This window comes from Hesperophylax consimilis, chromosome 1 (genome assembly GCF_061612785.1).
Source record: "Hesperophylax consimilis isolate HC1 chromosome 1, BYU_Hcon_1.0, whole genome shotgun sequence".
NCBI lineage: Eukaryota > Metazoa > Arthropoda > Insecta > Trichoptera > Limnephilidae > Hesperophylax > Hesperophylax consimilis.
In genome coordinates this window covers 25,454,503-25,482,187 of record NC_142836.1, presented here as the reverse complement: position 1 = coordinate 25,482,187, position 27,685 = coordinate 25,454,503, and the positions used below count along the sequence as shown (strand labels likewise).

General features: G+C 34.1%; 1 protein-coding gene across 1 annotated transcript; it reads left to right on the top strand.

Annotated features, from left to right (window-relative positions):
- The first annotated feature begins 935 nt into the window (after window positions 1-935).
- Window positions 936-23,891, top strand: LOC149426536 (uncharacterized). The gene is made up of 21 exons (XM_089631617.1): window positions 936-1,354; window positions 1,443-1,593; window positions 3,182-3,270; window positions 4,468-4,626; window positions 4,717-4,843; window positions 5,408-5,587; window positions 9,050-9,144; window positions 9,256-9,379; window positions 9,746-9,825; window positions 10,834-10,938; window positions 13,073-13,244; window positions 13,584-13,610; window positions 13,857-13,937; window positions 14,383-14,474; window positions 16,990-17,145; window positions 18,388-18,549; window positions 18,972-19,056; window positions 22,159-22,357; window positions 22,483-22,597; window positions 22,679-22,884; window positions 23,479-23,891. Exons 1-21 carry the CDS (start codon window positions 1,304-1,306, stop codon window positions 23,675-23,677), a joined length of 2,655 nt encoding a protein of 884 aa, XP_089487743.1. The 5' UTR covers window positions 936-1,303; the 3' UTR covers window positions 23,678-23,891.
- Window positions 23,892-27,685: the final 3,794 nt, after the last annotated feature.

Genomic DNA, 27,685 nt, shown 5'->3' with positions numbered 1-27,685 from the left:
ATATACAAACCACTTACAATCCACTCACATAAAAAAAATCGAATATCACACATGGATTTTATGAAATAGATCACGGAATAGATGAAATAGGGTCACAGCCCCGGTCCATTTTTTAAATCAATATCGATAAATATCTAGATTGTATATCTGACTTTATTTTTCAAGTTCTCTCGGTCAATATTCTACCATTTATTTTATACTCACACTAACTTATAAAGATGTATGTATTTTTTCTTTACTACTTCTGTACCAGCATTACTAATATACAATAAAACATTTATTTGTCAATGAATTATAATATAATCATAGTTTGTTACATATTTTATCATCCTATTTGGTTTCGTAATATTGACAAAAGGGTCACCGCTCAGCTTTCACCATAAATATATATAAATACGATCCTGTATTTATTCTGAAGAATCTAAGAGGAGGGGTGGCTAGAGAATTTATAGAAAGGATTTCTAACGTTTGAACCTGTGGTGTGCCGACGAATACACCGTGGATTCGCTACTATTCGCTGCTATTCACCGCACTTTGCCGGTTTTATTATATTTTGTAAAGTAATGGCAATTATAAAAAAATATTCACATATCAATCAATAACGCACCAAATTATTATTCTGGACTCTCATTTCGTGAAGTGCAAATATACTCATTAAACTTTGACATATTAATTATTTAACATTTTCAAAGTCACAGTACATCTGTTAACAGTTAAGTCTCATATGGTTGTTTGAAGGTCAGGATTCTAAGAAAGTGTATATTTTACCTACACAACAAGGCATTATAAAATTTAAAAAATATGAACAAACGATTAAAAAAAATAATAATTTATAACCCGATTGAATTTATGGTACCTAGATAAATGGCTAGTAATAAATTATTTCATTGCCGCACTTTCGAATTAATGTGTTGGCATCATTGTACGAATAAATTGAAATGGGCGCTTTGAATTTTTGATGGTATTTTGAAAATGTATCAACATTCTCGACGAATTTGGATAAATTATTGGTGTTGCCGTGGATTTAATAACAGTTTATGATATTGTCGGGGTTTTTAATTAGATATTTTATATTACAAAGGAAGTGTACCCAATCAAAAAGATCACTGGTGAAACCTTGTTTGTCAATGAGTGGCGTATTCACGTATATTATTTTGTATTTGACAATTGGAAATAAAATGGCGGCCAATTTCAAATCTCTCGTTATCTTTCTGTAAATAGTGCTGAATATTTCATCGGAAAATATGTTTTAAAATTTTCTATTATGATTCAATGAAATTTTACTCAAATATCTTCCTTTAAAATGGACCAGCAACTTGACGAATCTCTGGGCTTGGACGATGGAGCTATTGGGGTATGATGACTTTGCTGATAAATTATTCTAATGTTTAAAACCTAAGTTTCAATTAAACCATGTTTATATTTCTTTATTATTCTTTAAGATCGAGTTCAACGGTGAGCAAGAAGTTGTGACAACATCTGATTGCTCCTTTGACGTAAGCAATGCGAATTTTGAAAGTGAAATAGATGAAGAAATGGAACTTGGACAAATACGAGATGATCACGAAATGGAAACAGACAATCAAATTATTGGTATGTTTTTAATATGATTTAGTTTGTATGGAACCGTTGACAAGTTGACAACAATCTGTTGAGTGATCAAAATAGAAAAACTTAACTCATGTACAAGTTAATTAGTATACTTGATATTCTGTCTCCTGTGCCTGCCTCTTCGGTTCATATTATAGTCGGTTCAGGTTAAATTTATGTTTTCTTTCAAAGCGCTGCTTCCATGGAAAAAAATATATGTGTATTATTTACGGCGGGACTCGCGCCCCATTATGTGACGCAGATGGTTGCTACTGGGTCATATCATTATTGATGGATCAATATTAGGGCCACGGAATGGCTATGTTATTAAAAACTTTTTTTTTTATATTGTCCTTTACTTTGAGTTTTTTTTTACAAATAATACTTGTGCAGTGATTGAATTTTTTTTAAATGTTTCTACAATGTGGTAATATTATTTTATGTAAATAATTAGTAACGCAACTATTTTTCTAACACTCATCTATTCATCCGATCTACGTACAACCATTTAAAGGATCTACGTACAACCATTTCTTAACCTTGTTTATCACTAACATAATTGACTTCCTCCTTGGTCGAGGGGAAGGCTCTCGACTGACGATCCGGAGGTCATGTGTTCAAATTCCGGCGTGCGCAAGTAAATTTTATTTGATTAATATGTCTTATTTCACCATTAAATCATTTAAAATAAATTAAGATATATTTGCAGCACGTTCCAGAGTGGAAGATACTCTCAGTATCGCCCTGGAGTAAGACCACCATTAGAATTGAAACGTTGTTGTTTGAAATGGCTTTTAGCATGTTTGGTGACCTGATCTGAATAGCCTGGTACTTTCCCACCTCCCCTTCTCCCTCTCCTTCTCCTCCCAACTACTTTCATCTATATTTTTTTAGGTAAAATTTCCCTTCTCCGCTTACTTCTAAATCCGCCCAATTATTGAATTAACAACTTTCACGTTTAACAAGTTTCAAATTAATTAGTACAAAAACCGACCATTTACATCAGGGTAGATGGAAAAACATGCACAAAATGGGTTACTAGGTTCTTAGTTGGAGTTATTTAGATTGAAACTAAATCTTTCGGCAAACGTCACATCATACTAACAAGATAAATATTGCGTTGAAACATGAGAAATATTGCATAGGTGTATTAAATTGTAAGTTTATTGCAACTTTTTAAATCTCCCTTGACATAAATAAAGTCAATTCCGCTTAATTGGTACACCAGTTTATCAGGGCAGCTGGTTATTTGGGTGAAAATCAAGGAACAGATACCAAATAAAGAAGCTAATACTAATTTACTTTGGTTATCTGGGACACAAATTCGTCTGATTCGGAGACTCTGACGGAGATCTGTTTTTTGTTCTTGATCAAATCCATAAATATATGCTCGTATCACAGTTGACACGGATTATTTGTGAGTAATTTTTTTGCAAATGGTAGTGTATATGTTAAAAATCCTTTATTCCGTAACCACAGCAAAAATTTTCAGTTTTGGCAACTATGTAATGATTGCACAATTTGCTTTTATTTAGACATTATTGTTTTCTTTTCATATACAATTTCTTCCTAATGTTCTAATTTATTTTAGGAGGTGAGGAGTATATACATGAGGACTCTTCAACTCACAACATGCCCATCCTTGGCGGTGAAGAAGAAGTTTTAGCAGACCAGACGCAGGTGATGGAAATGATTTTTGTCATACTAGTAAATTTCACTAACAAATAAAAACAAATCTCCAATATATATTTTACAATGCCAATAAATCGTTGGATTTTTAGCAGTCGTTAATGTAATTTCTGCATAATCTATTTATATAAAGGAGAGCGTCTGTTGCGGGCGGGCGGCCTAGTGTTAAGATACCGGGTGGACGGCGTTTGTTTGATTTTTAAACAAACCTACAGTTTTATTATAAGATAGATGAAATTTCGCACTCTTGACTTTCAAAAAAGGTCACTGTCTAAGTCTGATTTTGAATAACTCTGTATAAAGCCTAAACAATGCCGGGAATTTCAGATGGTCCAGAAAAAATATCAGTAATTTTCGACCGGTCGGTGGCTGAGTTGACATCGCATTTGGGTCCCACCCTGGCGAAGTGTGTTCAATTACTCGTCTGGCTAAGTTCTCCATCACAACACAAGCAACATTTTCCGCTTACTGTAGTGGTAGTAGGAGATTTTCAAATATTGTCAGGTTATTCGTAACCCGGGAATGTTTGTCTTTCATTTAAAAAATAATACTAATAGTACTTATTCCCGGAATACTTGACATAATGCAACATTACACAATGATGTAACGATGGTCGGAGTTTCAATAGTAATTAGCAGATAGCCAACATAACGATACCTTTGTATTCTAAGAGAGAAGGCTGTCCAAGAATTTGAACAATTCAGGGCATTCCGTAATGCTTTAATTTGCTTTACACCGCTCAACAAATCAAATCCTGTGCGGCTTTGTTTTGGCATTTTTTATTTATCATTTAAAACACTTACCTTGTTCTGAAAACATTAATTTTTATTATAATAACATAAACATTTAAGCTATGAAACCATCCCGTACTAAAATTGGCCTCCCGGCGGCCGAGAATTGGGGACTATGTTTTTTCATGTATCTGGATGAAGTGAAGATATTTCTTCTTTAAATTTCAATAGATGTCAATGGAATAAAGAATAAGCCACTTTTTAAACCCGGATACCATTAATTTGACCTATACATTCTGTAAAATTTTGAATTTAATCTTGGGTGCCGATCGATCAGCCGGCTAGACTTTCCATATTACATATGTGTGAGTCAGCTATTGTAAAAAGGAAAAATATACATTTTTTTAAATACTCATGTTAAAATAAGTCAAGTATGTTTGAAACATGTATTTTTCAGATTAATTTAAAGATGGGTACCCAGGCTAATGTGATTCAATTACCAGACCTTGAAGAGTCGATAAGGGAAGTAATTCCTACAGAACTATTCGCCCCAAAACCAGTTACTAAAGTTACCAGTCTCCCGACTTCTGCATTGGGACAATCATTCTCCATCCAGGTAATAATTAGTTTCACCCAATATAACATTGCCATTACTTACACATGTCTCATTGGAATATTTGTGATATTTACTAGTAATAATTTACAGACCTTTCGAGTTGCCAGTAATTCGTCATTGAAACCAGTTTCCATCGCTCCAAAGCCGATCACCATGTCATCTAGCGTTAAGAAGATATCGCTGTCTGATTTGCAAGCCAGACCTAGTCGGATTTTAGGTAAATATGATTGTAGCATACCAAAATTATAAACCTTTGCAGGCCTCTATACTCCAAAGGCTAGCTTAGTTTATTAGCGATTATTTTCATGGCTAAGCTTTCAGAAAATTTAGATGCAAAATAAGAAAATCACCATTCCACTGTTTTAAAGTAGTTAAAACAATTTTTCAGGTTCATTTTGACAAAAAAAAACCTTAATACAATTCCGTAAACAACAGATGATTATTACTTTGCCTACTGCATACTTAAAAAAAAAATAATTACATAGTGCATTTCAGATATTTATTCTGTGACCTGCTGCTATAAAAGTACCAAAGATAGAATAAGGGTTTACCAATGTCAATCTTCACATTAGCATTGTCGTCTTCTATTTCTTTTAATTGGGTTTTGTTAGGTATTGTTGTTTTGATAAATAAAATAAAAATGAAAGTTCATACATTTTTTAAGAACTTTTATAGTTCGTAACTGAAATAAATAATAGTCTGTAGTAGTAAGTTTTAGCACTAGCGCATTATAATTTAGTTTGAAAGAAAAATGTACTTATTTTGGCTTATTTTCACTCAGGTGGCGAGTTATCGGGCAGACAGGTGGTGGTGGTGCCCAGTGGAGGCGCCCGTCTAAAGGTAGTGGGTGGAGTGGGGGTGAGCGGGGTGGTGCGTGCCCCCTCCCCCGCCCCCTCCGCCCAATTGCTGCAGCTCCGCCAACGCCCTGCTCCCCCTCTCACCAAGCTAACACTCACCCCAGGTTAACCTAAAACATTACAGTATAGTCTCAATGATCCGAACAATTAAAAACCGAGCCTGTTCAGCTTAATGCATTTTCGGATTACTGGAATCTTTAAGAAACAGCTGGATTTCTAGAACCTTTTAACGTAGATGCTATATAGCACATACATCCGTATAATTGCCGTAAGCATGGATAAAATCAATATTACAAGTTTTGTCTATGATTTTAATGAAGGAACGTGTTTCTTTTTTCTTTGCAAAACCAGACTATGTATTCAACATGTCAACGCCCGCAGTTGATTTTTTATAAAGTTCCCCACTTCAGTCAGCATGGTGAGCATCATCGTCTAAATGCGAGGATACTTATTGTAAATTGTATTTGGTTTTTTGGAGTCATTGCACTATTGATGAAATTTTGACAAAGTAATCGCTGAAAACAAACTGTTCTTATACTGGAAATTTTAAAATCCTTCGTATACCTTACCAGACAATTTTATGTTGTGTACCATCTTTTATCAATTAATAGTAGGCTTAAAAAAATATATTCATACAGATCAAGAAATGCTGATTCCGAATTAATAAATAAAATAAAATAAATTATTATACATAGAATTTATAAATCGTCATTTAAAAACGAATAAAACACCGTCACATTAAAACACACCGTTTGGTTGGTACGACTGAATCTTCTGATTCATCACAACCAGTCTACATGAGTAATATATCTATTGTGTTCAATATCCACATTGGAGTTGCCAATTCATGGAGAATTCCCCAAATTTAAAATTGAATTGACTGAAAAAAGCATTGACTTTTTTGCCCGGAGAACCTTTTTGTGGGGAAAATGTTGAGATTCTGGACATTTCTTAAGTATCCAACCATATTGAAAAATAATATTTACAATAATTGTAAGAATGTACTATATTTCGTTTTCTTTCACAGCAAATTTTCAAATAAAAGAATTTTTAAAGCCTAAACGAAACGCTTGAAGCTGACTAGATATTTAAATATAAATATTAATTTCAATAGAATTTTGTTTCATTTTGCAGGAACTTTTGGGGATTTTGTGGGTATTTTAAACATCTCTTTATATTTTGTGGGTATTTTAGAACATAATATGCATTGACAAATGCAGGTTTTTAAACATCGGTAAATTGTTTATCATGTGCCATCATGGGTGTATTTTGGATCTTTGTTTCAATACAATAATATGACGAGATGCTAACATTTTCCTAAACTTCTTCAATGTTAAAAGTGGGTAACCTTGAGAATAAAAATCGTCTCGACTCCCATACAAAATACAGCGCCGGTTGAAAAAAAAACGTAGGCTTTTTGAAACTGGTGACTGGTGACGTCACTGGTCATGTCAATAGATTTGGTGCATTTTCAAAAACCACAAAAATTAAAACTTAAAAAAATTTTAAGTATTAAAACTAACATCAAGAATTAAATAATATACTGGTACATTATCTAAGTGAGAAGGTCATTATTGATAAAAAGTTATTTAAAAAATGGACTGGATTTTAACATTACTCTTTTTTCTTCAATGGTTAACATCTTGTGTTTTAAATCCACCTACCCTAATATATAATTTATTATGTGTAAATAAAGTTAAGGTTTTGTGGGTGACCGGATAAATCATCACAATGATAATTTATCACATCTTTAAAAAGTTATATAAAGTCATGGAAAGTGATGAAACAAAAACTTTATCAACTGGGTTAAGTAGGTTAGGTTAGGTTTAAATTTTTTTTTTTTTCATCGTTTCTAATGACTTTATATCACTTTTTAAAAGTGTGTTGAATTGTCACTGTGTTGAGTTATCATGGAACCGGTTTTGTGTATAACTCTGATACGCTGATTTTGGAGTTACCTAACTGTAGTAATATTAGCCCTCGATATCACACCTATGAGCAGTGGCGGCCGGTGGTCAAAATATGTGGGGGTTCACCGGATTACAACATTAAGTCATAAAATAAATTAAATAAAGGTACATACCTATTTATAAATAAGTTCTATTCTCTGCTCCTTTTGTTTAGCGAAGACCCCTATCAATGGTAAACACCGATGGTGCGTTCAGTCTATCCTGGCTCAACGTATTTAAAAAAGATTTTATTCTTTTTAACGTTGAGAAACATCTTTAGCTTTCAACTGAGGTCATTCCAAATGAATGGTGCACAAAAGTTTTAGTAATTTCACAGTCTCGGGATAGTCTTCTAATAAACAAGTACTATAAAAAAGTTGTAAAATTGATTTTTATTAAATAGCTCATTATGGTGTTTATCTTAGGCACGGTAGCCTGAATCCAATTGCATTCTGATGTCAACTTTTCCTAAAACCTTTAAGCTCAAAACTTTTTGTAAATGTAAATGACAAGAATTATGTTTTTTATTTTTTCAGAAAGGTGAGTTACATCAGTAACACCGTTGATTGTCCAAACTGAATCAATATCATAAATTAAACACGGAAAACAAAATAAACTATTCAATTGATCACATGCACACAGCTACGAAGCTTTGTTATACATTGTTTTGTTAAATGATCGAGTAAACTTCTTCGATCCAGATTTTCACTCTTGTTTTATTATCAGTTCAGGTTTTAGGTGAACCGGCATTTTGTATTATCACTTTGTTTTCAAAACTCGACCTATTGTTCTCAATGTATTCCACATTCAAACTTATTCTTAATTTATACGTTGAACAAACACAAAAGTAATCATAAATTAGTACAACCTGCAATTGATATGCCTTATTAATAATTGATATACAAGATCGATATAACCTGCAATTAAACTTCAAAACTTTCGCAGAGTAAGAAAAGTTTTAAATTCCACAGACAAGGTCCGGCAACGGCGAGTACTGACTAAACTGATAATAAGAATAAGTAATCTGACCATCACTCATCTCTTAATGACATGTTTTATCCTGTATGCTTGTATCGAAGAAGCGGAACATTCGCTGAAAAATAGCAGATGGTAAATTGAAACCACGATATCGACAATAATATCAAACATACGCGTTTTAGTTTAACTTTCTACTGAATAAACCGTTCCTTCTGATGTGGTGGTAAAACCCCAAACGCCGTCCTTGATAAGGTATTATTTGCAAAGAATAGTATGAACTGGTATGTACCCACGCTTTCGACTGTTCCACAGAATATGCGACAAAGCAGTTAAATTTTGGATCGCAATCGAAAACGAACTGCTACGAACATAGGCACAAGTCAAAGTCGGTCTGCAAGTTAAGCGCGCTTAATAAGTAGGCACCTTTTGTATGAGATATTATAACCGAACCGAGTTTCGTATTGTGATTAGCCATGTCGGAAATCTTGTTGGTTGTTCGGCGCTCGGGAGCACATATTAGCTGGCCGCCACTGCCTATGAGGCCACTAAGATGCGATATCTCAACCTCTCAAATTCTACACCTCTATTGTAAACATTTCGTTTTTTAGTAATTTAACAAAATAATGTTTGCATCCACAGGGTCTATGGCAGTCCAGAAGAATGGTCCGGCACGGTACATAAGTATTCAGCAAGCACAGCAAATGGGTTTACTCTCTGGTGGAAAAATTACTCAGGTATTAATTTGCTTTCTCATTAATATTATTTATACCTAAGTTTCCATTATTAAAAATTCTATACATACTCGGTTTGGTTATGTTTCTCACATTTGTTTTGCGTTTTTACAGTTAGTAGCCGTGTCTCCCACGAAGCAGCCTGTTGCCACATCCACTCCAATAGTCCGCCCAATCAGGCAAAATCTCATAAGTTCAATGAAGTCGCCAACTAAAATATTACCAGCTCCTCCCCAGAGTAAGCATCAATTGCATTACAACATAAATATATTATACGTACTATCACTATCACCTGTTAAATTTTTTTAAACCATTAAACTAGTCACACGCGCTATGCTCTCGTGGCTTTGCCTATTTCACCCAATGGGAATATATGGCGAGGGATATGGTGACATAGACCAAGCCATGACATGACAGTATTAGTGTTAAATTGTGTGTTCAAATTGTGATTTGCGCATTAACGTCATGATATATTATTATTACGTACTTTATATATCTAATTTAGAATAAATTCACTAACATCATAGTTGCCACATTTTTGTGTAAATAATAAAAATAAACATGCATTTATAATGTTTTTAAATCAAAATATATTTTGTTTTAGCAAACACGGGAAAAGTTATTTTAAGTGGCGGCTCCCAAAGTGTGGTCATCCGACCCGCTCCTTCCAACAAACCTGCTAAAGTAAGACACTAACCTTTTCAATAGAACATATTTCTTAAATTATTTGCTACTAGCTCTTGTGGACCTGGGTCCATGCTGGTATTGCTCCGGGTTATGGACTATTTCGATTGTATTAAAATTAATGTAGTCCTCCTTTTTACCGATAGGGTGAAGAGTTCTCCTTTTTACCGCCAGTGGTGAAAGCAGCACTTCTGCATCTGGTATATTCTGGTATAATAGCAAACTGATTGATAAAGAAGTTAACATTTTTGACGACTTGATGAAACATACATACATCCACAGACATTCAAATTGATGGACAACTTTCCAATCACGGAAAGGGGAACAAACCAAATTGCGCGGAGTACAGGAAGAGCAGCGTGACCGTCTCCCTTTCTGTAATTTGTCAATAAATGAAAATGATAGAATTACAGTCCTTCTAAATAAAATATGCATACAAATAAATGACTAGCCCTTTTTACATTTGCTTGCAAATTGCTGGCTGCATAAAAAACTTAACTACAAATCCCAAATAAAAGTTTGGGCTTGTTTCCAAAATTTTATATTTTTTTACTCTATTTAGACACTTTTACAAATGTGTTATAAATTACCCACCTCATTCATTTTTAGCGTCGCTACATCGGGCAGTTCGTTTAAAAATGTACATTCAGATCCTGCGTAGAAAAATCCCACAATGTACCGTGCTGCAAACCTTTGCCTTACTTTAGCGAACTTTACTTTTCTGCGCAGGGTCTGATTATTTCAGTATGCGCTCTTCGGCTGTCCATGTACGACTGATCTTTTAGTTTATTTAAAGCATTCTCAAACCCTTCTGGTGCCAAAAATATAGTCACGTGGTTTGCCTCCAGCTCGTCGAAATGATATTCAGATTTCATGTTAGGGGAAGTCTATCAATTTGGATGTCTATGCATACATACGTCCTAATTTATGTATGAGATTATGCTCTTGGGCTGCTTACTGTGTATTATTTGTGGTTTATGAAGTCTAATTGTTCTAATCTAACAGCAGGTGATCAAGATGGAGGGCTCTACTGGAACTCTGCTGGCGAGCATTCCTGCGGGACAGAAGATCAATCCCCAACAGATTCACCAAATCAATATTCCTGGGAAAGGGGTAAGTTTGTCTTTTGATGCTTATAAGATGTCTTTTTATCATTCAAATCCTGCTAGACATCCATTGCACAATTGAACACTGCAAAATGCACACCTATTTTCGCTAGTGGTTTGACTGAATGGTAATGGTGAACTATCAAGAATGGTGGCCTTTTTCATGGCTTTTAATTTAATGTGTGTAAATATTTATTATTTCGACTTATATGTATACAGTACTAGCTTTCATGTTCAAATTTGGGTTCAATTCCTCGATGCGACCGAACTTTTATTATTTTGACCTATATGTACAATACTAGCTTTCATGGCCAAATTTGCCTAAGATTTCTTCTCATTATGTTTCATTATTCTTGAATCATTGAACATAAAATTTATAACTCTCAAATGAAATATGTGAAACAGAAAAATTAGAAAAAGGTTCGGTCGCATCTAGGATTTGAATCCAAAACCTCAGCCTTGCTGGGAGTTTGCTCTATCTGTAATTTTCTGTTTGACATTTTTCGTTAGAGAGTGTTTAATATTATTTACAATGATTGAATATTACAATTTGGTTTTACTCAATAAGTTACAACATTTTCCTCTCACTATGATGGAAGGGAGATATTTTCAAATATTGTCAGGTTATTCGTAACCTGGGAATGAATGTTGGTCTTTCTTTTCAATTAAAAAGAAAGATTCCGCTATATGAAAATCGCTCCAGGATCTCAAAAAATAAAACACGTCATAGTTTATTCCTACACTATTATTGGGAAGTTTATGGGATGGAAAAAAATCTAGGTTCGCACTTTGTCGCCCATGTTATTTAAAAATCTAGGTTCGCACTTTGTCGCCCATGTTTTTTAAAAATCTAGGTTTGCACTTTGTCGCCCATGTTATTTAAAAATCTAGGTTCGCACTTTGTCGCCCATGTTTTTTAAAAATCTAGGTTTGCACTTTGTCGCCCATGTTTTTTAAAAATCTAGGTTTGCACTTTGTCGCCCATGTTTTTTAAAAATCTAGGTTTGCACTTTGTCGCCCATGTTATTTAAAAATCTAGGTTCGCACTTTGTCGCCCATGTTTTTTAAAAATCTAGGTTTGCACTTTGTCGCCCATGTTTTTTAAAAATCTAGGTTTGCACTTTGTCGCCCATGTTTTTTAAAAATCTAGGTTTGCACTTTGTCGCCCATGTTTTTTAAAAATCTAGGTTTGCACTTTGTCGCCCATGTTTTTTAAAAATCTAGGTTTGCACTTTGTCGCCCATGTTATTTAAAAATCTAGGTTCGCACTTTGTCGCCCATGTTTTTTAAAAATCTAGGTTCGCACTTTGTCGCCCATGTTTTTTAAAAATCTAGGTTTGCACTTTGTCGCCCATGTTTTTTAAAAATCTAGGTTTGCACTTTGTCGCCCATGTTTTTTAAAAATCTAGGTTTGCACTTTGTCGCCCATGTTTTTTAAAAATCTAGGTTTGCACTTTGTCGCCCATGTTTTTTAAAAATCTAGGTTTGCACTTTGTCGCCCATGTTTTTTAAAAATCTAGGTTTGCACTTTGTCGCCCATGTTTTTTAAAAATCTAGGTTTGCACTTTGTCGCCCATGTTATTTAAAAATCTAGGTTCGCACTTTGTCGCCCATGTTTTTTAAAAATCTAGGTTTGCACTTTGTCGCCCATGTTTTTTAAAAATCTAGGTTTGCACTTTGTCGCCCATGTTTTTTAAAAATCTAGGTTTGCACTTTGTCGCCCATGTTTTTTAAAAATCTAGGTTTGCACTTTGTCGCCCATGTTTTTTAAAAATCTAGGTTTGCACTTTGTCGCCCATGTTTTTTAAAAATCTAGGTTTGCACTTTGTCGCCCATGTTTTTTAAAAATCTAGGTTTGCACTTTGTCGCCCATGTTATTTAAAAATCGTGTAAAAACAGATCCGACTGTAATGTGTTTAATTTTTTAAAAAAATGTGTTTATATATATCTAGAAAATTGCCTTTGGAGGTTTTTAGACAGATAAAAATACAACATAATAGAGATAACTTGATTTTATAATGACATTAAAAGGATTATTTTATACGATCAACGGTCATTATTTCCAAAGTCACAGATTCACAATAACTAATTGTGCTATAAAAGTTACAATGTTTATGATAACATAATATGTTGTATTTCAGGTGCAATATGTGAGATTGCTGCCAGCCTCTGGCCTCAGCCAAAACAAAGCCTCTTCGTCAGCCGCACCCCCCTCCCCCGGCGGTCCCCCTGCCACCCTCGCCTTAGCCTCCCCAACCAAAGTGTCCACCCCTCAGATGCTGCCAAAGACATTCCTCATTACGGACTTCCAAAGTATGCAACTTTTAAATTTTTTCATATTTCATTTATACACATGCATTTTTATTTCGTATGTTATGTATGGTTTTCAGATAATAATGTCGCATGCTTATTCTAAGGTCTTATGAAAGGACTCTTTCTGCAAATCTTATGTTTTAGCAAAGACAACTTTAAAATTACTAAAACAATGGGCGTTTTATGAAATAATAGATGACATATAATTATTCTGATAGAGTAGGTACTTTATGCAGGGAACGTTGATTTAATTAAACTACATAGTAAACTAATTTATTGTTTTACACTTTTGTTTGGTTTACATAAAGTAATGTACAAATAAACTTATTTGTTACCAAGCATTCATCCAGGGTAACAACATGCCCTGTGAGTATTTCTTTGTGTTTTTATACAATATCTTATAAAAATGTCATGAACTCCTTTTTGAGATGTTACTACAGCTTTGATATCATTCTCAATCTCAACCTGTGGAAACAAGGTGATTTTGATAAAGAAAGATCAAGTGATAGTAGTAAGGCCTTTACTCCTTATAAAATGACTGAGAATAAAACTATTCTATTTTATGTCAGGACATTACATGTACTTTTCTTACGCATTTTATTTTTGACGCAGGTAACGTCATGCAAGTGGTTCCCAGCAAGGGTCAGAGCATCATAAACACTTCCAGTGCCCCCCACACGTCCTTACAAAAATGTAAGTCAAAATGGACAGTTTAAATAAACTAATATTTACTTATAAATGTTATCATTCATCATTGTGGCACTACGTCTCAGGGTGGGATTTGACCACCTACACAAATGTTCTCAACTGGCGGCTCTGGTCCTTGAGCATTTTGTATCCAGTCTTCAGGCTATCCCATCCTGCTCGAATCTTCTTCTACGTAGTCAGTTTATCTGTTCCACGGTCTGCCTCTATATTGCTTACACTTGTGAACCCATTTGGTGATGATTTTTGCTATCTTTCTTTCCACGTGGCTAGTCCAATTCAGTCTTTGGGACCTACAGAATCTTATGATCATTCCATGCTCTATTAGATTCCCAATAATCATTATTAAACTTTTATATATTTGGCATTTTTACGCATTAATTTTTGTTACAAATTCATTTCACAGATCAAAAATTATCTTGTAAAATTTCAGTTGTAGGAAAAACACAAACCAAACATGCACCCGTGACTATGAATATGACATCAGCGATTCAAAAAATGAATGATACTCCTGCACCACTCACCGTAAGTCTATTTTATACTTTTCCCTTTTTCATTGTAATAATTTTTTACCTCATTTCTTAATTAGGTATATCCACTCACTTGCCCCACGTTTTAACAAAAACGGTCAGGATTGCCCATTTTGCACCCTTGAGGTGATATTCTCACGAAAACGGCACTATACAAATAATCCAATCATTATTATTATTAACAAACAGGAGGCCGAGCTGAACGTAATGCATGAACGCATTACAAAGAATATACCGTAATTACGTTATTTTCTATGTAAGTTTATAGATATAATTTTTTTTTTCATAGATAAATAAACAGACTATGTGTAAAAAAAAATAATTCATCATTATCAGTCAGCTTTTTTTTCATGTGAGATATGAAAACTATTTTGTAATATTTTATTGTAAATTCATTCTTCTTTCGATTGATACCAAAAAAAGTTGTAGTCTTCCTGAAATGTTAAAAGTTACAGGCTTTCAAACCTTTGCGGGTAAAAAAACCCCTGTATTTGTGAAATGACAGTATAAAGCCTGTGACAGACCACGCTATACTTTCGTGGCTGAGCCTATTGCAGCACATCACTCGCCATACATTCCCATTGGTAGTGTTCCCAGTTCCCATTGGCGAGTGATATGCTGAATTTGGCGAAGCCATGATGCGTATAGCGTAATGTGTCGCCTACCTTAAGCTGTGCTGGCACGTTGGTGGGATTTTTACAAAAGCAAATAAAGAATGCAAGTTTTAAGTAAAATAAAAATATCATTCGCCTACCCAATTAGCTTCAATTAGACGGGTTATTTGGGAATAACATTTTGAAACATTAGCAGAAATGTGAAAAAAAAAATCATACAGTAAAATTTTACATCCAAAGGGTCAAATCATCTTGCAACAAGATTTAAAAACAGGCTGTATTTAAAATTAATTCAAAGTTAAAAATATACAAACTGTTCACACAAAATATTCTGTCGGGAAGAGAGTAGAGTGGACTTTGACTGACAGCGCTCAAATAATTACTGTCGAAAGTTGTAATTTTCGCTAATGTGACCTGAAAAGTGAATCAATTCTAATGTTTTTGGTATCAAATAATAAGGAGACTGTGTTTAAACAATCCTGATACAGTAGAACCCCGTTAATTCGAACCCCGATAATTCGAAAAAACGCGTAATTCGAAATTCGTTATTCGGAATTTATTTTTGTCCGCGCACGAAAATTTGTTCGTGTAATTCGAAAAAATTTGTTTTTTGCGAAAATAAATCGTAATATTTCGTAAATCTGAATCTAAAAGTCAGCCGTGGCGGTAAAACGCCGAAAAATGTATTTTTACGTGGTTATACATCGTCCTAATAAGTATTATTATTTTGTAAATCTGAATCGAATTACACTGGAATGTCGTACTTATTCAAATTTATTTTGAATATCTGAGTTTGAAGGACCGAGAAAATACGTTTTACGCGGATATATGTCGTAGTTTTACGAGTTTACACCAAATATCTGAATTCAAAGGGTCGGCCTTCGATTTACGCGTAAATGTATCGTATATTTACGAATTTATTTCGAATATTTGAATTTAAATGGCCCGCTGCGACGGAAATCGGCCGCGAAATCTCGATTTACGCGTAGATATATCGTATTTTTACGAATTTATTTCGAATATCTGAATTTGAAAGGGCCCGCCGCGACGGAAATAGGACATATTTTTACGAATTTACTTCAAATATCTGAACTTAAAAGGCCGGCCGCGACGATTTAAAGGGTAGGCCGCGACCGAAATCGGCAGCGAAATCTCGATTTACGCGTAAATATATAGCATTTTTACGAATTTATTGCGAATATCTGAATTTAAAGGGCCTGCCGCTACGGTAATTGGCCGCGAAAATAAAGAAATAATTGGTATTAATACGAATTTACAACTAAAATACCACCCGGATTTGAAGAGGCGGCCGAGAAACTCGATTTTCGGCGTTTTTTTTTTCATAAAATTTCGAATTACGTGGGAATTCGTTAATTCGAAATTTGATTTTTGATGTCCCGTGGATTTCGAATTAACGAGGTTCTACTGTACTATAATATAAATAATTATAAACTTATTGTTATTTTATGTCAACAAACGTTTTATTTATTTTTATACTAATAGAAGTGGAAAAGAATAAGAAACAATTTAAAATATAATGCTTATATGTATACAAAAAAAATATCTAGATTTATATTTGTACTGACAAATCGTCGGAAATACAAAAAATCTCCATAAAATGTCACTAAACTTTGACACTTGAACAACTTAATAAATATCAATGTTATTATTCTAAAATCTTTAGTAATAGAAAGTCCAATTCAGAGATTACACAAAGCAAGAAGTTTTATTTCTATAGCTATCATACATAAAATATTAAAAAATAAATAGAAGAGCAACTCAGGACAGACGATATCGCAAGTCCAAAAAAGTGGACTATGCTGCTTTAAAAGTCTGGGGCAAGCGAGTGGATATGTAAATAATATTATGTTGACTTACTCGTTTTAAAAATTTTAGTTTACCCTTGCGCCTTCACAATCTGCTAAAGCACAACCCCCTGTAACTATGCTGAATATACCAGAAAGAGTGAAGCAAGAAAGAGAAAAACTGGAAATAGAGATAGAGGAACAACAAGAAGAAGTCATTACTTCACCAGAAAACATTAAAGAAGAGGTTTGAATTTGAACTGTTTTTTTTTTTAATATTGTTAAAATCTAACCGGTGGCAGATGCAAATTTTTATACCATTAAACCTTTCGGACCGTGGGTACATTTAAAAATTCATTAATTTATGAATTTTTTCCTCCCTATCGTTAATAAAAATTGACAGTTTTTATTTTTCAATTTGTGCCGCTATTTTTTTTTTATTGCATTTTCGTTACTAACTAAGGCTGTAGCCAAAGATATTAGAAGAACGAGATGTGCTATGAGCAGTTCGTACTGAGTGGAATTGTTTTGCCGAGTGTCGCCGGTTTTGTTCACCAATACTACTGCACACCTTCGCTTGCGCTAAGGTATCCGCACTAATACATAGAACAGATTTCTGTGCGTACACGTCCCGATACCGTTCAAAGTACCCTAATTAGGTAGTACTCCGGCTACGGTCCGGCGGCCAACATAGCATATCTAGTTCTTCTAATATCTTTGGCTGTAGCCATTTTTACATTTTGAAACGTGATTTGTGAGTTCAATCTCGGCCAAATTTGTTTTTAAGTGTAATTTGTTTTTAGGTGTTTTTGCAATGTTTAATTTTTATTATTCCAATTATTGTTACTCTGAGATATATCTATGAAAAATCACATGAATTTTTTAAAATTCGCTGATGACCTGAAGATTTATTGATAAATTCATATTTTGCTGGTTTTTTGAGCAGTTATTGGTTATTATCTTACCTTTTTCCAAAATTATATGGACTCCTATCTTCCCTCTATTTCACTCCATAATAAAGTACATTTTTTATTATTCAGCCTTTATAAATATGTATTACATTACAAACAAGCCCTAGCTTTACGCATACTATTACATACATAAAAATAATAGTTCCTACTTATTAAGTTCTAAAATAAGTAGGAACTATTATTTTTATATACTATTACATAAATAAAAATAATAGTTCTTATTGTATTGTAGATATATTAAAAATATTGAATGGGCCTACCTAGAATTTCAAGTTTTCGGAACTCAAATTTTATCTGAATTCTTTTGTTTTCAGTCAGTGTGTAGTTCAGTTTAAATGTTAATATTTCAAAACACTGGAATGATTGCTGGTTATTCAGTAAATTATTATTTGTTCATCATTATTGTATATATCACATTCAATTTGATTTCATTTCTTTCATCTCATAATCCCTTTGATATACATAAATATTTAGAACATTTAAATTTTTATAATATTTAAAACATTTCCAATGCACAGATGTCTTCGAGTAACGACATGCTGGACCAGGAGATGGTGGAAGAAGAGGTTGAAGATTCTCCGCAACTCCAGTCCCCATCTTCTCCTGGCCCTACCATGGAGCCCAAACACATAGTCATGCTGCCTGCATCTTATATTCATCAGATTCAGCCTAGAACAGTTGTAAGTAGTCATGGCTAATTTCATACATTCATCTTATTCCCTTTGTCTTAACAACCCATCTTCTGGAGTTCTTTCTCCCGCCTATGACTGGGGCGGTTCACTGGACATTGTCCCTCTGTAATAGCGCTCAGAATTTTCAGCAGAGTTCGATCTTCTGGTATTCTTAATACATGACGAAGTCACCAATAGCTTCATGTGATAAATATTTAAATATGTACCCAAAAATGCCAGTAGATGCACTTTCTCGTGTCTGGGAATCGGCAACGTAGTGTGGTATTCTTCTCTCTGATTTCTTTCTAACATAAGAGATGGAGATAACATTATCTGGAACAATGTCCTGTGGTATTAATGATTTAATCCTTTTGAGTTTATAATTTTTTGTGGCAATAATAAGAATTATTTTCTTATTTTTTTTATCACAGGCAGCAGCAAATAAATCAATGCAGATGACATCAAGTGTGGAAATAAAAGAAGAACTTTCTGAATATAATTCCAAGTTTGAAAGCGGTAAGTTCTTGCAAATACCCTATAATATTAATATGTCCAACGCCAGATGGAGCTAGTGTAGTATGTTGACTTTGACATTCCTTTCGATGATCGCAAATCGAATTGATTTAGTATTTGATGGCGGTGTTTTCCGTTTTCTAATTTGTATTTTGAAAAAAAAAATACAGTAGAACCCCGTTAATTCGAACCCCGATAATTCGAAAAAACGCGTAATTCGAAATTTTCGCAAAAAAAATTTCCGCTGAAAAATTTTTTCATACAAAATTTTTTTTAATTCGAAATTCGTTAATTCGTAATTCGAAATTTATTTTTGTCCGCGCACGAAAATTTGTTCGTATAATTCGAAAAAATTTGATTTTTGCGAAAATAAATCATAATATTTCGTAAATCTGAATCTAAAAGTCAGCCGTGGCGGTAAAACGCCGAAAAATGTATTTTTACGTGGTTATACATCGTCCTAATTAGTATTATTATTTTGTAAATCTGAATCGATTTACACTGGAATGTCATATTTTTTCAAATTTATTTCGAATATCCGAGTTTAAAGGGCCGAGAAAATACATTTTACGCGGATATATGTAGTAGTTTTACGAGTTTACGCCAAATATCTGCATTTAAAGGGTCGGCCGCGACGAAACTCGGCCGCGTAATTTCGATTTACGCGTAAATATATCGTATTTTTACTAACTTTACTTCGAATATCCGCGTTGAAAAAATACGGCGCGACGGAAATCGGCCGAAAATTTTCGATCCATGCCGAAATATGACATATTTTTACGAATTTACTTCAAATATCTGAACTTAAAAGGCCGACCGCGACGAAAAACTTCGATTCAAAATTCGATTTACGCGGAAATATATCGTATTTACACGAATTCAAATTCAGATATTTGAAATAAAGGGCCGGCCGCGACAGAAAATTACCGCGAAATCTCGATTTACGCGGAAATATATCGTATTTTTACGAATATCTCAATTTAAAGGGTAGGCCGCGACCAAAATCGGCAGCGAAATCTCGATTTACGCGTAAATATATAGCATTTTTATGAATTTATTTCGAATATCTGAATTTGAAGAGCCGGCCGCGACGGAATACGGCCGCGAATCCTCGTTTTACGCAGAAATATATCGTATTTTTACGAATTCAAATTTAGATATATGAAATAAAGGGCCGGCCGCGACAGAAAATTACCGCGAAATCTCGATTTACTCGGAAATATATCGTATTTTTACGAATATCCCAATTTAAAGGGTAGGCCGCGACCAAAATTGGCAGCGAAATCTCGATTTACGCGTAAATATATAGCATTTTTATGAATTTATTTCGAATATCTGAATTTGAAGAGCCGGCCGCGACGGAATACGGCCGCGAATCCTCGTTTTACGCGGAAATATATCGTATTTTTACGAATTCAAATTTAGATATTTGAAATAAAGGGCCGGCCGCGACAGAAAATTACCGCGAAATCTCGATTTACGCGGAAATATATCGTATTTTTACGAATATCTCAATTTAAAGGGTAGGCCGCGACCGAAATCGGCAGCGAAATCTCGATTTACGCGTAAATATATAGCATTTTTACGAATTTATTGCGAATATCTGAATTTACAGGGCCGGCCGCTACGGTAATCGACCGCGAAAATAAAGAAATAATTGGTATTAATACGAATTTACAACTAAAATACCACCCGGATTTGAAGAGGCGGCCGAGAAAATCGATTTTCGGCGTTTTTTTTTTTTTTTGTTTTTCATAAAATTTCGAATTACGTGGGAATTCGTTAATTCGAAATTTGATTTTTGATGTCCGCTGGATTTCGAATTAACGAGGTTCTACTGTATATATGTTTAAAAAAGTGAGTTCCGTGGTTCAGTTTACGAACAAAAAGTGAAAACACTCCCAAGTCGTTTTTCAAGATGCCAAAAAACATTGACAGGTTTATAGTTGATGAAATGATTTCGTTAAATCGTAGCAAATAAAATGTTTTTGATTTCGTCAAACGTGGATTAAACCATGAGAATATAGTTATAAAGATAAGGTTAATTCAGCAAAGTTAGTTTCATGTAGCATTCTGTGTTCAAGTTGATGTTATAATCATCGTCAATGTTGATGTTCAAAACACATTTCATATTTTTTTTTCGGCAGAGGAGTTATATCACCACCTGCAGCCTTGCGAGGCGGGTTAAGGTAGGGGCTGTAGGAAAGGATTTATTAATGCGGGTCTTGAAAAAAACAGAATTTTGTATTTGTTTTGAATTATCGAATATAATATTAATGACTTACAACTTTTGTTATACATTCATATTATTAAATATATTGATAACTTTTTTCAAAATTTCTCACAATTATACAAGTATTTTGTTACCCTTCTAAACCATCAAAGACAGAGTTAATAGCCTCTTTAATATATTTTTTAATGTATGACCAAAAAAAGCAGTAAGGTCGTATGTGGGATATCTAGTTTAACCCATCGGCATACTAATTTTTATTTGTGACATCTGTGCATACTTGATTAGGATTATTACTGTGCAGTATTGCACCCCATCTTTCCCCAAATTAAACACTTTGTATGCTTTTATATAGATTATAATTTTATTGTGATCCATCTAAGTAGGTATGTGGGAAAAGTTTATGTATGTGGGCAATATGCCGATGTGAAAAAAGTGCAGCCCCCCAATCTTGGCGGCAGGTATGCCGATTGGTTAAACAAAAATTTTTGCCTTCTATAATTTTTTTAACGTAAAATAAAGAATGTAATTTCATATCACGTCCATTAAAATGTATGAGAAAATACCAAGGCCCATAAGTCATGTTACGAGGTGTCACTAGTGTAGAAGGTTGCCATCAGAATGTATGGGAAACATCAGAAGTTAGAGGTATTATTAACATTATAGGGTATTTGATTAATATGATTATTATTACATAGTTAAAAGTAATAATAATGGGGAAGAATCGTTATCTATTTAACGTAACATTCCGCCATTAAAAAAGATAATAATTTCTCTTACTTACTTGCCCGATGGGAAACTGCAGAAGTTTGTTATGACTTTAAAGATTTGGAAATGCCAATGCGTATATACATAATGATTTCTTTGTATTCCAGCTCTTGAATTTGGTCTTCGTCCACGCAAACCATGCAACTGCACCAAATCACAATGTCTCAAACTGTACTGTGATTGCTTTGCCAATGGAGAGTTTTGTAATCAGTGTAACTGCAATAATTGCTTTAATAATCTAGAAAATGAAGAATACCGCCAGAAAGCCATCAGAAGTTGTTTAGATAGAAATCCAAATGCCTTTAGGTGAGTTCACGTCAAGTTCTATACTTATCACCCATTTATGTTTATAATTCCATTTAATAATTAAATATTGTTCCAATACTGCAGAATCTTATGCTAATTTAAGATTTTTTTGTATTTTTTTTTAGGCCCAAAATTGGAAAGGCTAAAAATAATCTGGGACCAGAGGTAGTAAGACGGCATAATAAAGGATGCAACTGCAAGAGATCGGGTTGCTTAAAGAACTATTGCGAGTGCTATGAGGTAAAAAACTCTACTAATTTAAATATGATCAAATTAGCACATCCAAAATAGAGCCATCATTGAAATATTATTTTTCTACAGGGTAAAATCGCTTGTTCAGCTAACTGCAAGTGTGTCGGCTGTCGTAATATCGAGGATTCGTTGGACAAGAAAACGTTGCGGAGATCTCGGGCTGAGAGTGTAATGGGTATAGGCTCCGACCCTGCCAATGAACAGTTCAGTATGGTGTCGTCCCGCAATAATTGCAATCTTCTCACACCAAAAAATAACCAAGCTCTACAAAAAAGGTACTTTCATTTATATACATACTAGCTGTACTCCGCCACGCGTTGTTGTGGCTGAGTCTGTTTATGCAGACAGAGAAACAATAGCGGGTGTTGCTTTTACATACAACAGATGGAGCTGTTTTAAAAAAAAAGCAACCTGCCACAGGTGACATCTACATTATATAAACACATGCGTATTCGAATGCAACAAATTAGATATATTAAGTAGCTAACAAATTGAATCACGGAGGATTGTCAGCAGAAAGTACCCAGACTAATTTGTTGCAAAATTCCACCATAAACAATTGTCATCTATTGACTAAAACTGCATTACTTTCTTTGCAATCTAAAATACAAGCTATTGGATACTTTCTGGTTTTTTAGAGATAACTCTTTGGGGTAACATTTGAGATTAACTGCCTCTAGTAGTCGACTTATATTTTGAAAGCCATTGTATTGGTTACTTTATAAGGGATTTATTTCTATACGTATTCAAATAATGTGAATGGTACAAGTCGGATTTGTTTTAATTAAAGGGATGAAATCAAATCCAGGCTAAAATAATTGTAAACATAACCTCAAATTACAAGTAGAATATATATTTGTTTCTTTCAGGCAACCATGCAGCATAATGACCAGCGACGTGATTGAAGCCGTGTGCCAATGTCTGGTGGCGCAGGCCGCCGATGCAGAGAGCCTGGGGGGTGGCGGGGCAGCCCGGCAAGTGCTGGAGGAGTTTGCGCACTGCCTGCAGGATATCATCAGTGCGGCCCAGCACACCAAGCCCGCACAAGTGCCTCCTAATATCTTGTAACCAAACATTTACCCAAACAAACGTGATATCCTTTTAAACGTGACTTTGTCAATATTTCATAATGAAATTTTTATGTAATTTTCAAAATATTTTTATTTTGGAAAATCGTAAAAAATGTCACTGCATGTTAATATGTACGTAATAGAGGAGCGGGCGGTAACCTCAATAAGATATGAATACATTTATTTTTTCCTTCTATAAGTTGTGTACAAATTGTGTTAATAAAATTGTATATAGGGTAGTGGTGGGATCTCTCAGTGTCAGTTCGTACTGTCCGTGTTTGTACTTAGATAAATAGGTAATAATTTATTATGAACACTCATTTTAGAAACATTACGTGCAACAGATTCCAATAAAGAGCACTGTTGTTTCGTAATGCTTAAGCTGTATAATATGTATTTGTTTTTGGTGCACTAGATATATTATACTGTGTTTTGCATAATTACATTATTTACAAATAACAATAGTATATTTTATGCTGGTAAACGAAATGAGGCAATATAATAATATATAATGTATATTAATTTGATTAATGGAGGTTGGGGTAGTGGGAGATAGGCTAGCTTTTGTACAAAGTTTACAGTAAGTATAGTTATGAGTGCATGAAATGTCTGAGTAAACAAGATTAAATTATGTGCTGTGATTAATATTTTTCTAGAGAATTATTATGAATTATGCGCAGGCGCACCCTGTGACGGCTTTGGATAAGGGAGATGGTAGCGCCCTCCCATTCATTGTCCCCATTAGCCTGTGCCTTATGACATAGGGGTAAATTGTCAAACTAAAAGTTATTTTTTTTAAATATTATATCTTACTGTTACTCCTTTAATCACTTTTCTATATTTACTTTTTTTCTTCAAAATCATCAAGAGCTGTCATTGCATATTTTCTGCTAATTCCCCTTTCAGAAATTTTTTATTTTGTTGTAGATAATAATAATAATAATAGTAAGTTTTATTTGTGATTATTGTCTTAAAAATATATGATTTTTCCTATTATTTATGGAAATATGGCCTGTACTATTTTCTACATACATATTTGTGAGGTTCCGTGGCAACAGTGGCAATTCAACACATTTTCGAAAAGTTAAATAAAGTCATTAATAGTTGTGGAAAAAAAAACTGTCCTTTAAACCTAAAATAATATAACTTTTTTAACCTAGATTTTTAATCACTTTTCATGGCTTTATATGAGTCGTGTAATTTCTATACCCGCTATATCAACTTTCATTGATTTGGAGAAAACCGCAAAAAACTATCACATCTCTAGCGTACATAAGTAATTGCATTAAAAAATTTTATATAATGAATCGGAGTAATAAAATTTCGAAAAGCATTTATTTTTCTATAAATGTCTAGCAATAATTAAGTAATTTCGATAAATAAAATGGATAAAGCGGATTTTGATACTCACTTTCGTGATATAGAGGCTTTTGAAAGTCAACTGAGCCGACATGGCGGGTTTAGAAACACACGCGTAGATCATTTTGACACACGAGCGTGGCGTCAGAGCGGCGGCCATATTGTATTTTGGCAAAATAACTTCTTGTGATTGGTTGAATCCGATATAGCGCGTTTTGATAGTAACTTTCTGTATGATATAGCGGATTTGGTTTCTCACTCGCAGTTTTAACATGGTTTTTGGTCGTGATAAGGAGGGTTTTGAAACTCAATTTTAGGCTCCTCTTGTTGCTCGCAAAAATGTGAACAAGATGTCATACTCAGATCATTTTGTCAAAAAATCGGATATAGCGGGTATAGAAATTATAGGATTCATATCACTTTTCAAGAGTGTGTGAAAATACCACTGTTCTGAGTTGCCCAGTTACCATTTGCGATTTGTTACACTTGCACCCAGCGCAACAAAAATAGATGCAATAGAAATGGGATAAAGCGGTCCTCTTGCAGAAGAACCCAATATTTCTTCATTTTAGTGGCCGTTTTTGCAATGATTGGTCATTTTATTAGTTTTACCGAATCGCAATGTCTATGAGACTTCAACTAAGGGCCAGTGGTTTCTCAGAATTTGAACAATTCATTAAATTTCAAAGTAAAAATTCAAGTTCTGCTATATCATTATTGGCCAGTACTTTCACATAACTGAAATAATAACAGAACTTGAAAATTAACTTTTAAATTTGAAGAATCGGTCAAATTCTCTGAAACAACCCGTCCTAAGTGAGCAACAAAAGTGCGTTGCGTTATCAAAACAATACTTCTAATTGTGCTATAGCGAGGCAAATTCAGTGTAATGATACATCGGTAAGCAGATTTTTCCAAAAAAGTGGGAAACCTCTGGAACACCGATCAGGGAGAAGCATTTTTTCCCGCCAACAAACCGACTTGTGACATTGGAATTAAAATTTTTAAAATTTTTTTGAATTTAAATTTTTTTTTTAAATGCTTTTTAAACCTCCATGCCGTGAGAAAGTGTTTTACAAATATATCAAAATCGCTTGCGCTTGCAACACTTTAGAGTTCATTTAGATTTCACGCATCTAGTCCCTTGGATAGTGCGCAAATTAAATTATCTATGACTGTAATAATTAAATTTCAACTGACGCAACTAAATTGGCAAAAGTAAAATATTAGAAGGTTTCAAAGGAGTATCAATGTCTTTGTTTCTTTGAAAACACATTTTGATTATTTTTTTCATGTAGAGTATGTATTCAGATTTAGGTAGAAATAATAAAATCAGTGTATATGTTCATATATATACATATATACTGGTTTTTCGTAACCCGGGAATGTTTGTCTTAATATAAATATATTTTATTGGCAATTGACTCCTGAATGGGAGATTTATTTTTTAGTTTTAGATAATGTAGCTTTTCTAGGAAAAAGTCTTACGACATAAACATGAAATATATTATATCCATAATAAGATACATTATCTGGTAAACGGAAAAAAATAAAATCATAGTTTTTATTCAGATATTTGAGCAAAACTCGTCCCAAAATTTTAACGCGGTCCTGCAAATTTTTGGCCAGTGTTTAAGGGTATCTGAGAATTTTCTGATCCAGTGTTCCAGAGGATAAAGCGTAATAATTTGAATCGGGGCGATTGCATTTTGAAATAGCTTTCTTTGTAAAATCGTCTTGCTTCTGCTTCAGACTTAATGCTGCGAATACATTTGTGAACCGAAGAGCAAGTCGAACCATGCATTATGGGAAAGGAACGAAACAACCACAAGCGGCTTTTTGCGCCATTTGCGGTTGCCTCGTTCCTTTTCCATAATTCATGGTTCGGGTCAGCAGTTAGTCTCGGGTGTGTATACATCGCCAAATAGTGGAACTCCAAGTGTTAGTGTCAGAACTATTCGGAATAGGCTCAAGGATGTGAGTTTATAGGCAAGAAGACCTGCAAAAAAACCTCTGCTGACCAAGGAAAAGAAAAAAAAACCACTGCAATGAGCCAAAGCAAAATAATTTAGTTAAGTTATTCTTAACTTCTTGATCGCTGACGCAAAATTTTGCCAGCTGATTCTATTTTCGTAATAACATGCTTGTTTTTTGTAAAATGTACCGTCTTCCCAGATAATGTATTCCTATATTTTTAAAATAGTATATAATCCATTTGTAATTTCCCCAGAATAGCTATTTATATTCTGAGAAACGATTTTTTAATAGGCAGAGAGGACAGACCGCCAAACAACTTGGTCTTGGAGAGTTGGCACACTCTCCTTGCCCCATTCACATTTATATAATCTTCTATAATTCTGACTCTTGACATGGTCCGACTCAAGTATCTGATTCACTTGATCGTGCCATGTCTTCCTTGGGCGTCCTCTTGGGCGACTTCTACGCTTACATCAGCCTTGCATTCTTCATCTGCCAATCTTCACACTTCTCACACAATCGTACATGGTTTTACCACACATACGCCTCAGGGATCTCATAGTATCCTTCAGGATATGCTGTCGTTCAAGAGCCTAAAGGTATTTTACCAACAACTGAGAATTTCACTCAAAAAAATTGAAGATCCAGTATTTAAGGACGATTCTACCTG